Source organism: Convolutriloba macropyga, unplaced genomic scaffold (assembly GCF_964194025.1).
Source record: "Convolutriloba macropyga unplaced genomic scaffold, txConMacr16.3 SCAFFOLD_1907, whole genome shotgun sequence".
Lineage (NCBI taxonomy): Eukaryota > Metazoa > Xenacoelomorpha > Acoela > Convolutidae > Convolutriloba > Convolutriloba macropyga.
Window position 1 is genome coordinate 3855 of NW_027449208.1, and position 17849 is coordinate 21703.

Genomic DNA, 17849 nt, shown 5'->3' on the forward strand with positions numbered 1-17849 from the left:
TGTGACGTCCTGCTGTAGCCAATTTCGAAAACTCATTGTCATTGAAAACTTCCTTTCATGAATTGTCCAACACCAACAGACAGTTTTTGAGCTCCGATATCAAATCGAAGCTTGAAAATTTGGTAAACTGTATCTTTATTTTTGCCTCTATTGACTTAATTTTGGGTTGTTCATGTTGGTAGAAATAAAAAATCGAGAGGAACTTTGGAGAAAAAGTGCTTTCGAGTAACTGTTTTTCTACAACATGACGGACAGCAGACGGCCATAAACAACCGGTCAGTTGTTGAAATGATTTTGTTCATAATTTTGGGTTGGGGAGAGCGTATCCAACTGTACAAGAAAGAAGAGAAAACCAAAATGTTGACTATTCACGTTCAAGCTGGAAAAACACCAGTTTTATCAGAGAAACTATTATGAGAAAAATTATAATAAAAACATGTGTAAAATAAACAACTTCTGATCTTGGTATCCTTGAATTACAAAACCTACATGACCGTCTTTCATGGTGAGTATCATCATACACTAAGTCATTTGTTGCCCCACCCGTATCTAACTGATCCTCTGCTTTACTCATTTCAAAAAAAATTTAAAAAAGATGTATATTTGGTTATTTCATTCTATAAATTTCATAAGTTACAAGTTGTGAGTTTTGATTATCATTAATAAAAGTAATGGTGTAGTTCGCATTTACTCTGTCAGTTTTGTCTCCGAAAACAATTGACTGTACGTTGTTCTTTTGAAATCTTTGTCTTGTTTCAGCTGGAAAGTTTCTATCGGTCAGTGACATCAGAACTGGTACTGCACGCTTGGGTATAGGTCAGAACTGGTACTGCACGCTTGGGTATAGGTCAGAACTGGTACTGCACGCTTGGGTATCGCAATAATTTTCTGTCAAAACAGCTAGTTCTTTGATAATAAAACCAGAATTTTTATGTCGAAAGCCTTCAAAATCATGACCAACTGGTCGTGATTTCACCATTCCAGCAAGCTGAATAAAATGCATTTAGAAGTTTTTACATAAAGACAGAAGGCAAGTCCTGTCACGTGACCAAGGTACTCGTTTGTCTCTGGACACGGTAGGACATACGGATAGCCCGAAAGTTTTTTACTATATTCAAAGACAAAACCTGAAGAGTCGTGTAGTTTAGCATGCAACCTCAAAAGTTTGTAAGACTTGAAATACTTGTCCAGAGAAGAAATATCAATGCCAATCAGTCCACCATAGGGTCTCATTTTCATAGCAATATCCAAATCAAGGTCAGAATCCAAGTACTGACATGTTGCCAAGAAATAAAGAAACCTTTCACCGTATTTTTTTTCAATTCCTTGTAAATTTCGTGCATGGCTTTCAAATCAACCGTCGCTAGGGTTGTCATGACGGAAAATGAGTTTCAAGGCGGCCTAATCCCCTTAATCCCTTTCCGTCTAGGATACCCCCTATTATCCCAGCCCTCTAGGATACCCCTTATTACCCCCCTATTATCTCTAAGTATCGTAGGATAACCCCCCTCTCTTAAGACAGTATTTACTTACTACTGTCTTGGCTCTGCTTGCTGAAAATCTGGTAGAATGGTTCTTTTTGGCACGATACCCTTGGGCTACCATTTGTCTTCCGTTGTTCCTCGGCAAGAGCTTAGATCATATGTAAGATTTCCGTCAAACATCTTCTTTTGCGAAAAAACATTGAAGTACCTTTATTTGCAAACATAAATCAGCATTTTGTCACAGTTTGAACAAAATTGACAGTTGTTTTTATTAAACGTACACCTGGTACAGCCCTGGTATCATTACGGGAACAAATAAGATGTTTTATCATGAAAAGGATGATTTTTTATGACCCGCGACCCGGGCAAATCCCCTTGAGGAAAAAATTTTTGTGTTATGGTGATGGCTGTGCTAAGAGAAACCTGGTGGAATTGTTTTTTTTTGGCAAGATATGACTTGGCTACCCTTTGCCCAACGTTTGCTTTCCGGCAGCAGTTTAAAGCCAATCTTCAGACGCGTCAATTTGATATATTTCGTAACATTTGTATATGCATTTTATGTCGTACATATGGCAACAAAATTTTACTATTGAAAATTTGGATCTTTTCCGTTTGTGTCCCCCCCGTATGTTGTGCGACCCCCAGTCACAGATCACATGCCATTACATAGGAAATCAATATGTAAAAAAATATGATGCGTGCATCCGGGGGTGCAAATATTATGCACCCACTAAGCTTGGGGGGGGGGGGGCACAAACGGAAAAGATCCGAAACTTTACTACGCAAGCACGCGTTGTAGATCGATTACCGTCATTTGTGCTGAACTGAATGTTGCCTGAAAAATTGGCATCCTCAATCTGATGCGTGACAACAACGGCTCCCGACAACTCGTAATTTTTTACATCCACGACGCCTAAAAAAGAGAGATAGAATCATCCTGATATTGCTGTAACTTAATTACTGAAACCAGTTATTATCTTTTTCTGAGGGTAAATTCTTGTAGAAAATATGTTCATGAAAATTTCGAATGCATAAATTAATCTGTTTTTTGCAAATCAATGAAAAAGTCAATAACACAGTTCAAAAAAGGGCAAATCTTTAAAATAGAAGTCCCTAATGTAATGTTGTTTTCCTATCATTTATACTTTTGAACAGGCGATAATTTTTCTAATACTTACCGATAGTGATTAACAAGCAAACAAAAAGCACAATTTTTTACTAGTTCATAAAGTTCAGCAGCAGCGTTTCCTGTGGGAGATTTGTGGAAAACAACATTTTAACTTGGTTTTAATAAAAAAAATTAAATTTAGGAGGAATTTTTATTTTTTAGAACTCATTACAGAAAACAAATGGAGTGATGAGTTAGACCACTCATCTCAAATTCTCTAGTTCTGTTTCAGAAAGATTTTTTCCAGGATAATTTTAATTCGACTGTTATTTTTTTTAGCAGTTCCCAGTTTTCCAGCAGTTTTAATGTAACCAACAAACAGGCCTTTTAAATGCATATATGTAAGAAAAAACGAAATTTTTTTTTAAATATTAAGATTCTCTTCAAAAGTTTTGAAAAAATATTTTCAGAAAAGTGATTTAATTATTCAAAAGCACCAGATTCAAAGATTTCGTGGATAGGTAGAATTTGTATATTGATAAATTTATCAATTGATACTGAAAATCGTGATACTCAATGATAGCCAAAATTACCAATGTTTTCTAGTTCGCATACGGTCTCGAACAAAACTAGCTGTGTTCTTGAATTAATAGTCGGATTTGTATTCAAAAAGTTGTTGAACAATAGAAAAAACTTTCCGGTATATTCCTTTTATCCCATGTTCATCCCATTTACCAGCAAATTACTTTCCATTAGACTTTCTATTTCAAAGTTTGAGTTTTCTTAACATTTTCTATTCCTTTTCCCGATTATAACAGCTCATGTGCAAAAACTTCTTGAACATAAGAGATTAAAAAGAATCTAAGAAATTTCTTGGTGATCCAAACATTTTCTAAAAAAACTTGAAAAATTTTGTTGAAAAGTTATCAACACACGAAATCATACAACAAAATCCGAGATTAGACTCAGAGTGGCTTTTTTGTAATTTGACCAACTCATAGTGTTTCCAACAAACAAAAAGGCTATCACTCAGAATTGCAAAACTAAGTGCTTTCGTTATTTAACTTTTTTTTGAGCTTCAATATTCCGCTCTAACTTTCTGAATAATATCTGTGTGTTTTTGTTTTGCAGAACTTGCACCTTTAAGTGGCCTATGTCCAGAAAACAAATTCCAATAAATTTTTCGTTATGTAGAATCGAGTGATCAAGATATGTCCCCGCTTTTCATAATTAATATACCATTTTCAACGATAGAATTTGGTAAGCAAAACGTGGGAATAAGTTATTTACAGAGTACAGAAGACTTTCATTTTGTCACAAGTATTACCGGATAAACGTACCCAATTCCACGATTTTGAGAATGCAATTAGCCTAAAATTGTAATGCTCAAATTTTATTGGCAATTACTTGAAGCCAAACTCAAAGACCTCATTATTCTTGTGAACAAGGAGATGGGTAATTGAAATACTGCTTATTGTTGTTTTGCTGCACAAATAGTATTGAACTGGGTTTTTCTCAAATTAATCACAAATCAGTTTTTCTTTCACTTCGGTCATATTGACTCTATCTTAGATATTTGCTTGTGTGGAAACTAGTTAGTTACAGTATGGAAATTACTGACTCATAGCGTGGAAATGAGTGATAACGGTTTTCCCCAAGTTGTCCCACGTTTTGGTAAAATTTGTGGCACACATAACCAATTTTGAATGAAATTTGAATTAAATAATCCTAGTTTTAGTGTTTTTAACACACGTTTACAACACTAAGCTTAATACATGGGTCGTGCGAAACCCCGACACAATTGAGTTTGTAAAATCGATTTTTCGGATATCAAACACCTAGTGACTGATCACTCTCCGCACCCCATATATTTTTTATTCAACAACCTATATATCGTTATGCGTGTCAATACTGCGACTATCAACTGATTATCTTCTTACTTCTAAAATATTTTTCGCGTTGAAGCATTCTCTAAAACATGACGATTACAATTTTATATCTTTTTAAAAAGGGTATTTTAATTGGCATAAAATTTTGCCCACTGTGTTTTAAATTTTTTTCTCTTAAAAACTAGTCGGTAATTTTATTGCATTTTTTTTATTTACTATTTCGTTTGAAGTGAATGATGACAAAAAATTGGTTATGAAATTAAAAAGAGCTTTTATAGTCTGTTGATTTAATGATACAACTTTATCATACTTAAGTTTATCAATTGATCTAGAGCTTAAATTTCCATAACGAGAGACCAACACAATTAAAACTGAAAAATTTAAAACTGTAGAATTTTTTCTTTGTGCGCTCCATTGATTCTGAAACTTTGCTAGCTTTCATCAGATTATGCATTGTCTGACAACAGAGACCTCATTTTCTTTAAAGATAAACATGAAAAGTTTGACCTGCTGCAAGGTGAAATTTCTGCCTTAAAGGATATAAAAAAGCTAAATAAGTTTTGTTCTTAAAAAAAGTTTCTTAATGTACAGATCAATATACACAAAATTTGTAAATAGTTGAATCACAAAGATCCTCTGCAATCTTAGAGTAACCAACCTGTGATCTCTTTACAATGCAAGTTATGCGCATAGAGCATTTTCAACATATTGACAAACCATGTTTACTGTATGGTTTTTGTACATTACATAGCTTTGCACCAATCATCCTAATACGACTAAATTTTTTGGACCGATGTCAATATACACGCTTACAACATTAGAGGGTCTACCAAGAGGCGCTACTACATTAAAAAACAACTCAATTTTGAAAAGTCTGTAAACACTGCACTAAAAACATTAATACTGCAAGATGGCGCAAAAAGTGATTTGAAACCGATTTCAAACTAAAAAAATTATTCGAAGACAAAAAGAACTATTGAGATCTCCGTCGAGAATAGTTAAAATGTGAAAGAATATATCTATAACAGTAATTCAAAAAAATGAACCAGTGCTACACTCTTCAAAATAAGAAAACTTAGATTAACTTAACGATTTAATTAAATCTTTTTCCTAAAAATATTCGAGATAAACATTCTGGACTTCAACAGAAAGATTGATCAAACGATTTTGGAAGGAAAAATTTGCAGTGACTGCAATATCGATTCAGCTGATTAAAAGAACGTTGAATAAAATAAGCATTATCACAATTACAGTCAACTGAATTATAGATCCGATATCCCTTTTTTAGAAAATCTATCCATGAAAGTTTTTTTCAGTTCTTGAACGGGGACAGCAGGCATATGCGAATCCAAAAAAAAATGTATCTAATACATCTGGTTATAGCCATCTGGTGCACTCCATTTGCAAGTGGACAAAACGTGACAAATCCTATGCATCGTTCAGCAGAAGCAAAGCGTACTATATATACTTTCCATGCTGATGTAATCCGTGCTGAATGTAATGTTGAAAAAGTAAAAAAAAAACAAATATTTTAAAAAAAACTTGGCGATGATGTCAATGACCCATCTTAATCCAAATTAATGGGAGTAGCAAGGAGTCAATGTTTAAGGCTCGTTAAGTTAAACCCTTTTTCCTGTAATTAAGATCACTGTACAATATCTTACCGTACAACACATTGTATTTTAAATTTATTCGAAGTACGTTTCATTAAATTTCTTCTACAAAATAAAATAAAATTATTTTAGTAGTCTTTGGAAATGTGGGCATATTCAGTATTCCCTTTCTCATGTCGCATAAGAAATTTTTTTAACCGAAACAAAAATTTAACAACCCATAATTTTTCTCGCTTTTTTATTCTCACAGCTTCTTTAAATAACAAGAAAGTCAGAGAAATGTTCTCAAAGACTGTTAATCATAGTACTATATTTACTTTCACTGAAGCGCCTGGCTAAACATCGTTGGCAGGACAGATCTAAAAAAAAATATAGACATCAACTTCTGCGCCTGCTTTCGATATAAGTTATAGGAAAATAAAAAGCGTTGGTGAAATATTGCTTATACCAAAACTTTTATATTGGAAAAATTGAGATAATGTCCATGAAATAAACCAAGAAAATGAAAGAATTTTGAGTGAAAACAATTTCTATCCATTGTCGTTTAAATTTTCCCATAACGAAGCAAATGGAATTTTAAATGTCATAAAATGTATTTTGCGTGATAAAAGAGCACTCAACAGTGATTCTTTTTTGATCTCTGTTTTCTCATCTTTGTAGCAGAAGGTCAGAAACATGCAAAATTTCTAAGTATTGTCAAAAAATACTGAAGAAAAGCAGGTCATGTTTCGATATTTGGATATTTGCTCTATAAAGGTGTGCCAAATGGAATTTTTTAATGTTTTCAATTTTTATTGATGAAGCAGAAGGCCAGAAACATAGAAACGGGGTTCTCAGACGGCCTTAATTTAATTTTTCTCTATAAAAAGGAGAAATAAATAAATTTTTGATGTCATTGGTGTCTTTCACAGCCTCAAAGTGGGTCATGGAAAAACATTTATTTTTCATTAAAAAAACTAGAGAAAAAATAGAGAGCAGTAACGTTCTTTTATGAAAATTGCGCTATTTATATCAATGCTGAGGATAATGTTAAAAAGATAAATTGACAAAAACTTTTTCTTAAAACGTTTTTTCTCCGAACAAAAATGGTGCACTTAAGTTAGATAAAAAAGGAAATGAGAATTCTGATAAATTTTTGAGAATTAACAAAAAATGTTTTATTTCAGCTTTCATCCAGTTTTTACATAACTAGAGTCTGAAAATAGACCATGAAATCAATGAATTACAAAAAAACTTGATAGAGATTATCATGGATCGTTTAGAATATAATCAGGATTAGAAAAATTCAATCCAATTTTCTCTTCATTTTTGCTCCACAACAAGATCAATGAAAACCCCAGAGTCAAGAATTGCCTTTTATATATAATTTTCGTGTTCTAACTAAGCATTTGTAAACTAGACGGCAATCCAATTTGTGGAGAAAAATTTAATATACTTTTTTTCGCTTCTGAGCTTTTTTGGAATGTAGCAATTTTTTGACATGTGTTAAACTACTGTTTAAAAGAAGAGCAAAACTTTTACATTAGATATATGCTTTGATGATTATATATCTCTATATATAACGCCAATATTAACAATTGAAGAAAAAATGAAAATGGTTTTGTATAAAAAAAATCAAGTGATTAAAGAAAAACTCAATTCCTCGGCTCAGAAAAGAAGACCGGTCGAATTCAATGCCTAGTGTTAATCAGCAGTAAAAACAAATAGTGAAAAGCTACAAAAAATTAACAAAAACTTGAGCAAAAAAATTGTATGTATGTGTGAGATGTTGAGATAAACAATTTTTGATAGGCTTTAATTTTCAGTAAAGCCGTTCTTAATGATGCTTATACTCATTGCATAGGGTGATTGGATACCAATTGAAATAACTGTAAAGGAAAGGCTTCAAAAGGTCCCAAATTTCATTGGAGTTTTTGAGTGTCATATTTGACTGAACAAACATACAAAAAAGAGTCAAACGTATTCCAAATTATTATATTTTTGCTGCCGAATGACAAAATGCCGAATGCTCGCTGCCGAATGCTCGCCAAATGACAAAATCTTTTTAATTGACGATGAAACACTGTGGAAATTTGATTGAGGTAATACCACAGACTATTTGATTCGAAGATAAAATAAGCACAGTCAAAATTTTTCTAACCGATCTTGGGAAAAATTTGAATAAGAACCATATGTGACGCAGTTGTTGTCGTATATAAGTTCAGTGGCTGAGAATTATTTTTTTCATGAAAAACATTATGTGCTACATAGATTTTGTTGCATTTAAAGAGTGTTTTATGCTCCATATTCGTGGCTGCATTTTCATGGACACTGAATTCAATGAGAACAATAACACTCATTTGGCGAAGTTATCCAAACTTTAAAACTCTTAAAAGGATCCGCAAGGAAGTTTTGCTTTGTTACGTCATTTGAGTGAGTATTTTACACAAGTAATAATTAGAACAAAGCATGTTTGGATTCATTATTATCAGTTCTATTTAGCAATTGTTTTCTAATTGGTAGGTAACGTGCTGTGTAAAGTACATAGCTCTTTTTCCACTAAAATTTTGAAAATTATTGCCATATTTTTTACCATATTTTTACCATATTTTTCACAGCTTAATAACCATTTACAGCATGTATATAATATGCCTAAGTGCTAACTAATATATGAATGTATCATAAATTTATCTAACTTTGTTGACAGATATTTCGAATAGGTGTAATGAACAAGAAAAAATTGAGAAAAATAGCTAAAAAACAGTTTCATTTATGAAAAAATTTAGGAAACCGTCGCATAAATTTCAACCGAAAAAGCTAGGAAAACTGTGTTATACAGTCAGTCCTCTAATAAACCAAGGTCAACGCTATTTTTAAGCTAATCTGTTTTAACTGCGCTTCACTGTACTTGATATGCAGATATACTCACGTCCCAGACAGCCTTTAGTTGCAGTTAAAAGAATCCGTTTGTAATTTGATAGATCAAAAATTGAAATGTGTTTTTATGCAACCGCTTCATTCATCCTGAAAATTTTGTAAAAAAAAAACAATGCCACTCATAAAATTATTATTTTTTAAATTATTGTCATGCTTTTTCATAGCTTTTAACTTAGCGATGTTATGGATAGCAGTACTTTGTCTGTACAAGTTTTTCCAGGTCGAGAAAATGATTGTACAAAAACACAGTCATGATATTAAAATACAATTTGATTTCCTTAACTGCCAAAAATGTCTGGCTTGGACATGAGAATATCTGCATAATTTTTTTACGATAGTGTAGTTATAGGCGAACGAATGATAGCGTTCTCTTGTGAAAACAAGTCAGCTGATAAATTTACTTGAGCTCGGTTGAGTAGAGTACTGCATCAATTTTTGTGGTCAAATTTCGGTAACCCTATCCTGTGGTTTCGTCAAAACTCATTAGTGGGTGTTCTCTCCAAAACATTCCTTGGTCATTATACCTGTCACAAACAGCCCTTAACGAGATTCAGAAAAACTGGGTGAATTCGTAATTATTTTCAATCTCTAGGCACACTTTCATGCTGAAGAATAGTTATGGTAGTTTAGTCTACCTGAACGAAATGGATTTTAAAAATCAATTTCTTCTACGTTTCCTGAAGAGATTTCTCCAACCTAATGGAAGATTCGATATCGACCAAAAACAAGCAAAAAAAATTTCACTAGCAGATAATTTTTTTGATAAAGTTTGCATATTTTGCTTTTAACTATTGCTTTCACTATGGAGTATTCTCGCGTAAGTTAAAAATGTTAAAGAAAGAATTTTCAACATAATAATCCTTCTTTGATTAGAATAAATTCAATCAATGTCGCCAAAACTGTGAAAGAAATTAGCATACCAAATTTATGCTTTTTGCTAGGGTTTACCGTTTCCAGAGTTTGGCAGCATGGACTGGCATTTGTTTCATTAAAAAAAACATTTGGAAACAGATCAGGTTAAAATAAAGAGTTGTCTGTTTTCTTTAACTACAAGACTGAAATAAGGTAAGTATCTTTTAATAACTATTGATATAGTACAAACAATTACTCAGGGTCTAACTGACCGGTTCCAGATTCGAACTCTTTCTCCTTATCTTTTTTCACTAACCCGTTATACCTTCGAAATGAACAAACGTTGTAAATTAAGATTGCTTGCATAACTCTACTTGAAAGAAGATTCAACATTACCGTTTCAGCTTACTTTTAGCTTACCGATTAGCTTACCGTTTTAAATTTTGCTTTTAACAACAAAATTGAAAAGTTGACAAAAAATCATTGTGAGAAAACATGAGGTTTTTGTTTCAGTTTTAATGCAATAAAAAATCAGTTCTATTGCATGATGACAGAACTCTTTTGTTGGGGGGGGGGGGGGGGGGGTTTAGCCTTGAATGACACTTTTAGACCGTATACTCAAGCCTAAACTCAAATTCAAACTTTAAATTTTGTGGGTTCCGGGATGAACCTGGTTCCTAAACTTTGTTTCATTAGTAACTTGACAGCTAAACAATCTCACAGTTTGCAAAAATGTATAATTGTAGAGTATTTCACCAAAAAGCGCATTCTAAAGTACTTTACCTGAACGAAATTGCCGATTGAATTGAATCGAATTCGCTTTTTCGAAGGCTTAATGTAGTCACAAGGTTCTAATTTAACTGTTCTCCGTTTTTATTTTCATTTTTTGATTTTGACTTTTATGGTCTTACAAGTCACCATAAAACCATAAATATGTATGGTGTTGGATATGGTTCCCAAAATACCATAAACGTCCCTTTTTTCAAGTGCCTTGATGAGTTTTTATCCACTCAGAGTGCCATACATGGTTGTTTTAAAAGCTTTTCGAGCAAATATGAATCTTTTCTATGGTGAGTTATATGGCTGCCAAATTACCATAAATTCCATATATGGCTTGGATATGATTGCCAAGAAAATTTTATTGCGGTCAACCCGGGTCTTCATGTTGTACGCAGATTGTTGTATTTCTAGAGTACTAGAATTTTTCTATATTATCTGGCTACTAGAGTATCCTGTAACTTCCAAAAGGATATAAAAAGTCTGGTTTCTTGCGCAAAGAGCTTTTAGCAGGAAAAGGCTGCAACCAACTTCTTGAAATAACAAAGTTTTTTTTTTGGGAACGTACACTTCAAATGCAGATTTTATAACAGGGAGCAGTACATAGACACGAAAAACACAATTTTTCGTTCTATATTTTCCTAATTCTCATATCTAGCAGATCCTGTGAAAACAGTATGGAGTGTTTGTCATTTTACTTTAGTTTTTGGCATTGGATTTTGAAGTCAATCACATAAATCAATAAACGCATTTTGAAAACGAACAAGGTTTAGCGCACACTACAAAAATTGTATAAAAATACCCCAATAAATGAAAAATTATAAAAATTTAGTTTGCCTAAAGGTATAAATTTAGAAACACTAAGATGTAAAATAGCCATATCCCTTAAAAAGCGTTAGCTACAGCCAAAACATAAAAGTACACTTTTTTAAAGAACATTTAATTAAAGAACACTTTGTACGTACTGCTAACAGTTTTTATATAAATTAAATTAGAACCAGGTGAAACAAAGACAGTAAACTGACGTAACAATGAAATAATTTTAAGCATAGTCTTTTTAGAAAACTTCGTTGGACTATTTAACATTTTTGTAGCCAGTTATTCAACACGTAATAAATTTGCTTTTTATCCAACCCCAGTATGCAATAAGCATAAGCATAAGCTAGAGCTGATTCATTGAAACCCTAACACGCTCATTTATTTTTTTTCGCAAAATCATGCATTCAATGGAGTCTTGTTTTATCAATTACGTTTTGAAGAACATTTTTGTGATGTTTACAAATTAATAACAGCTTTTTCTTGTTGTTTAGGAATTTTTTTCTCGTCTTGAACTCCAAAAATCATTTTTTCCCTAAATATTTTGTTTTTCTGCCAGATTTCAGAATCTTTGGCCATAATCAATTTCAACGTCTCTTCAATTTTTAACAGTTACTGTTCAATAAAAATATTCAATCTTCAATAAACAATTTCTGTAAAGTTTTCTTTTACTTTTTATTGGTAATTTGTCACATGTAAGAGAAAATATAATTTTATCCGTTCATCGTTTCCATACCAGCTTCAGCATTGAGATATTAACCAAGCACTCAAAAATGCTTTTTTTTCTCTTTATTAACGCAAACTCTTTTTCAAACAGTTTTTTTCAGTAACTTTTTTGAAATTCAAATCTTTTTAATTGGTTCCTACTAACCAAACGAATGAAAGCTAAGTCAACAAAATCTTCGTTTTTGAACCCTTTCATTGCGCATAATCCAATTGAGACCATCTGATAACACAAATTCTGCTGAAAATCTTTTTGGAAAAACCTGAAATTAATTCCTGCCTCCAGCTGATTTGGGTTAAACAACTGAAGTAAAAAAAATCACATTTTCTGTCACCTTTAGCGTAGACGTAGAAACTGAGGTCAACAAAAAATCAATGTTAAGGGCTCTTTTCAAATTCGATTTCATACACTTTTAAGACTTGAAAAAAAAAAATTAAAATTAAAAATAAATGAAAATTTGAAAACTTTGAAGCCTCTGTTACTTGAGATAAAAACATTTCAAATTGCTAGCATTACGCTACATCAGATGCTTACAGCTCGGGAACACATTTTTTTTCTGCAGTGAACATTCCGACAACCGGAAGCTGCCCCTTGCATGAAAAGTGGTAGGGGGGTCCGGATTCACGATTACAAGACATTTTCTCGAACAAATCTTGATTTTTTCTCCATAAGAAATCTGTTCAAGTTTCAGCAGTTGAATTGACATGCATCACCTAAAAAAGTATTTTTTGCAAAAAAATCTTGTAGGCGAAGGGTCAAAAACCCCCACTACACCCCCCCAAGATTATGGCAGTGAATATGGCAGTTTACTTCAATTTTCACTGTGTAGGAACTAACAAAAATGAGGAGTAGTTTGGGAATAGTCATCTCTTCATAATAATCATATTTTTTCGGTGTAATCAGAATGAGAACATTACAATTTGACTAATTACAACGTTTTCTTTACGAATAAACAAAAAAGGCGTGATTCAAGAAATATCACCAAGAAAAGTTGTTCAATTTGTGCAAGAAAAAGAATGAGAGAGAGAGAGTGCTATAATGAAATCTATACCACTTTGGCATGAAATTGTCAGATTGTAAAAACTCAGAAGTTGAAGAAATTTTGTAGAATTAATTGGTGGAATTTTAATATGGCATGCTGACTGGGGACCTTTCAAGCGACTCCAGTGGCCTTTAAAATCAAACAGTTGGATTTTGCTCACCAATTATTGGTGATGACCAAGCTAGTTAAGCTGACTTTTGCAAGAAACCTGTTTTTTAGAAAAAAAAACACAAAAAGGGATCTTTTCCGTTTGTGCCGCCCTTCCCCGCATTAGTGGGTGCATATTATTTGCATCACAAGCCGAAAAATTCAAGGTAATTTCTATGAAATAATTTCCCTAGACAAGCAAGTATGGTTATCTTACAAGATCTTCCAAGATTCTTGCAAATAACGTTTATCTTGCAAGATCTTGCAAGATTCTTGCAAATAACGCTAATCTTTCAAGATGCAAGATCCGGACGCTTACCTTGCAAGCATCTTACAAGAATCTTGCAAGATAGACGTCCCAAAATTTTAAAGATAAAAGAAGAATTCTAAACCCCAATTAACTCAACGACCATGTTCTCTTATGATTTCAGTCCATTGAAGGGAGCTCTTGGTTCAACGGAAAGTTTCGTATCAATGGTCACATTTCTCATCCCCCTAATCCGTTGTAAACTCTTCCTATAGCCAAACGACACTCCCACTGAGGTTTGCACACAGTTTAAAGACAAAAAATGGGGTCCAAATTTTTTTGCCTTAAAATAATTTTTCCCTCGGGCCTCAACGGAAAGTTTCATATGAACTTTGAAATATTAGGGTCTCTCTTTTTTTTCTTTGGACGTTAGAGAATAGGTCGAATCCTATTCTCTAATCTTCAAAGAAGCTAATGAGGCCCATGCAGCAGCTAAAGGCATGTTTCCGGTGGTTCTAGCAGTTGTAAACTAATCCGTTGTAAACTCTTCCTATAGCCAAACGACACTCCCACTGAGGTTTGCACACAGTTTAAAGACAAAAAATGGGGTCCAAATTTTTTTGCCTTAAAATAATTTTTCCCTCGGGCCTCAACGGAAAGTTTCATATGAACTTTGAAATTTTAGGGTCTCTCTTTTTTTTCCTTGGACGTTAGAGAATAGGTCGAATCCTATTCTCTAATCTTCAAAGAAGCTAATGAGGCCCATGCAGCAGCTAAAGGCATGTTTCCGGTGGTTCTAGCAGGACGGTTATCTTGCAAGAGTCTTGTAAGATGGTCGGTTATCTTACAAGACTCTTGCATTTCGGACGGTTATCTTGCAAGATCTTGCAAGAATCTTGCAAGAGTCTTGCAAGATGATGCATAGTGTTGCAAGATTCTTGCAAGATTCTTGCAAGATCTTGCAAGATAACCGTCCTCAATCAATTAGGGTTATTTTCTGAGTGGGTGCATATTATTTGCACCCCCCTCTCCCCAGAAGCACGTGCCATTTTTTCGCATAAAGAATGTTTAAATAATAATAATTTTGGTTCCTGCGTAATCGCAGCGGAACAGCATTAGGCCTACAGTAGCCTGTTCTCAGCTGTCCTTTTTCTTATTCAAGTTTAGTTCAAGTTATATTTGAACGAACCTGACTTTTGATTGTTATACGTAGCGGTAAAATTGTTGATCTCGCCATCACAAGCCGAAAAATTCAAAGTAATTTCTGTGAAGTTGTCGCTGACTTCAACCCCGATTTCCTTGACATTTTTGAAATTTGAAGGATCCAAGAATTGGGCTGAAAAATTTCCAGGTATCGTAACGTTATCGAGTACCACAAAAATGGACACTGGTTCAATTTCATGCCAGCGAAATTCGCACTCAACTAATTGGTTTTCCTTGTCAAAAGTAGCAATGAATGAGCTCGTAAAGCGGCCAGCTATTTTGAGCTCAAGTTTTTCATGAGGAGGGAGAAAACAGTTGGTGATGTTGAATAGAACCCTAACTCCAATTTGGGAGATATCTGGCTCTACGGGACCATGACAAAACGTTTCCAGTTTAAGTCCATCGATTTTCATTTCGGAAACAGGAAAAACTGACGGTCCTGAATTATTTTGATTCAGTTCATATAGCCACATGCCAGGGTATAGATTGTGGTCAATGTTTGAATAGATTTGTAAGTTGAGTAACACTGGTGACGCCCCAGCCGCAAACGGCAATCCAATCGCGTTTCCTGAAATGATAACCTCTGTTATTCATTTGTTCCCCTTTTGACAACTTCTGCGATCATTATGAAGAAGATTCAAAGAAAAACATTGAAAATATTAAAAATAACCCGCAAATCTATAAAACATAAAAATTTTGCACCCAGAGATACAAATGAACAAATAAAGCACCTTTTGCCCAAAACATATTGAGTAATTAAAGAAAGTTAAAAATAGTGATTATTGAAGCTAAGTTCGTCGCACAAGATAAGATTTGTCGACTAAGACCTAAGAGGTACCTAATTTGAATATCACTTCTACCAGCAAAGAAAAATGGTTGCAGCTGATAAAGTAACATATTAGAACTCATAATTTATAAACACATTAGAACATATGATGTAAATAAAAAGAATTTGCAAACATCAGTTTCATCTGAAATGGTAGCTACGTTTTGTTACTAATTACAATATGTTGTATTCCGACGCTCGAATTTAAATTCTCTTGGTTTGATCAAAACTGGCAGTAAAAAATGGGGTCAAGCTAAAATCTAGATTACAACCAAGGTCCAGTTTAAGTCTTTTTATTGACCATTTGAGTTGAGCATGATCTTTTCATAAAATTTTGGCGTCAAACATTTTGGCTTTTGGCTTTTTCATGTATCGATAACTAAACCCGTGTATGTGATGAGCGGATTTTGGACAAACAAAATTAATCTTATTCATTGTCTTGATAAGAAGCCTAAAGTCAGTAATAACCTATAAAAGATCGAAACTATTTTTTTTCACACTCAAACGGATTCTTCACTGCCCAGTCGTTGATAGTTAGCCTGATTACTTTATACACCCTCACTATTGCGGCTGAGCTTAACAACTCAGAAATCAAATTGAATAGCGCTTCAAGGTCATTTCAAGCCTTAAAGCTAGAATAGTGTGACAAGCGAAATTTAATGCTACATTCTATCGAAGCCAAACGGATTTGTTCATTTTGTTCAACATTTATATTTAGCAACTATTATTAGTACACAATCGTCATTCATGAAGTCAAACTATAACTCAAACTCGAACTACCTCAACAACCAGCAAAACAATACTACGACTTAACAGTATTGCATCAGATTCTTTGCAATTGGATTGCGAATCAACCTGTTATTGATACAGAATATTCGACAAAACTTCTACATGGTTAGCAAATTTCCCATGACATCAAGTTTACACTGAAAAAGAGACGTTATGGAAAAGTGTTCACATTCTGTCGACATCATTATCTACAACCAATCATCATTTGAATTTGACTTGTAAATCCACGTGACTAGCAGCATAAAAGGAGCTTGAAAAACTACCAAAAATCAGTTGAAATCTGCAATTTGGTTATATTAAACTGACATACAGTGCGTATTGAAGCACACCTTCTTGAGCGGTAAATTACTTGTTATCGTGTCTTGTTTCTGTAGATCATATTAGTGATTGTACAGTTTTAACTTTACTTTGACTTGTGAAAAGAGAATTGACTTTGATATTCTCAAAAGTTTTTTCTGAGGAACGAAGTTCCTAAGTAAGAGAAAATTTGTGCAAAGCATAAAGCCAGTTCCTCTTACTGGCTTTAAGGAAGCCTAGCATAGTTCACAAATTGGGTTATTGAGCAATTGAGTGCGCTGAAAATGGAAAGTGCGAATTTGGTTACAATTGTTAACTTTGATTAAAGTGCGAATTTGGTTACATTCGTTAACTTTGATTATCGGGAAACGGTCGCCCAGAACATTAAAACATCGCGAGATAGAAATTGTTCACCCTAAACAGTCGCTAGGACAGTTACCTAGAGCTGTACATAAGGGATTTTGCATTTTCGAATCATAATTTGAGTTATTAACCAAAACTCAAGCAAAATTTGATTGTTTAAAACAAGTTTGTTATATAGCAAAGCTGAGCAATTAATTATCAGGAGTAATTGAGCAACAAGTAATGCAACGGTATTCTACAGTATAGCGGATAATACAGTTCACAACAGTTAACTGCAAAAACACAATATCCGGACAGATTTGAAACCGCTGAAACGAACTGGGCGGTGTAAAGTTTTCCTTGACTTTGATAGGAGAGCAGCCGTTACATTTGGTCCTCCAACCCGGACAGTGGAAGGCAAACTGCTGTCCATTCTGTTGAAGAGATTGCCGAAGGCAACCCCAAAAGAAAATCAAACAAATCAACAGCAACAGGCCAGTGAGGCGAACAGAAGAGTGCAATTCACAAAACACGTTGAAGAATTGACCTCGTTTAAACGGAACAAGCAAAGCAAACAGCAACCAGGCAATTCGAGCACAACCAGCAGAGAGGAGCTTCAATCAACAGCTCTCAGGTACGACAAGAGACTCCGAGACTTAGTGGAAGAAGTTAACACTAAGACAGGGATTGGTTACAAAATAATTGAAGATTCAGATCGACCCAACAAACTAAAGGTCCTCTACCAACAGACTGTTCACCTACTAGAGGAAGAAATAC

General features: G+C 33.8%; 1 protein-coding gene across 1 annotated transcript in view; it reads right to left on the reverse strand.

Annotated features, from left to right (window-relative positions):
- Window positions 1-2292: 2292 nt before the first annotated feature.
- The window catches only part of LOC142354862 (uncharacterized), a gene marked incomplete at both ends in the record, with an annotated part of 28477 nt that continues 12920 nt past the window's right edge, over window positions 2293-17849 (reverse strand). Inside the window, 2 exons of the mRNA XM_075407212.1 lie at window positions 2293-2397; window positions 14805-15386. Of these exons, the coding sequence (XP_075263327.1) occupies window positions 2293-2397; window positions 14805-15386 (687 nt within the window). The remainder of the gene's footprint in view (window positions 2398-14804; window positions 15387-17849) is intronic.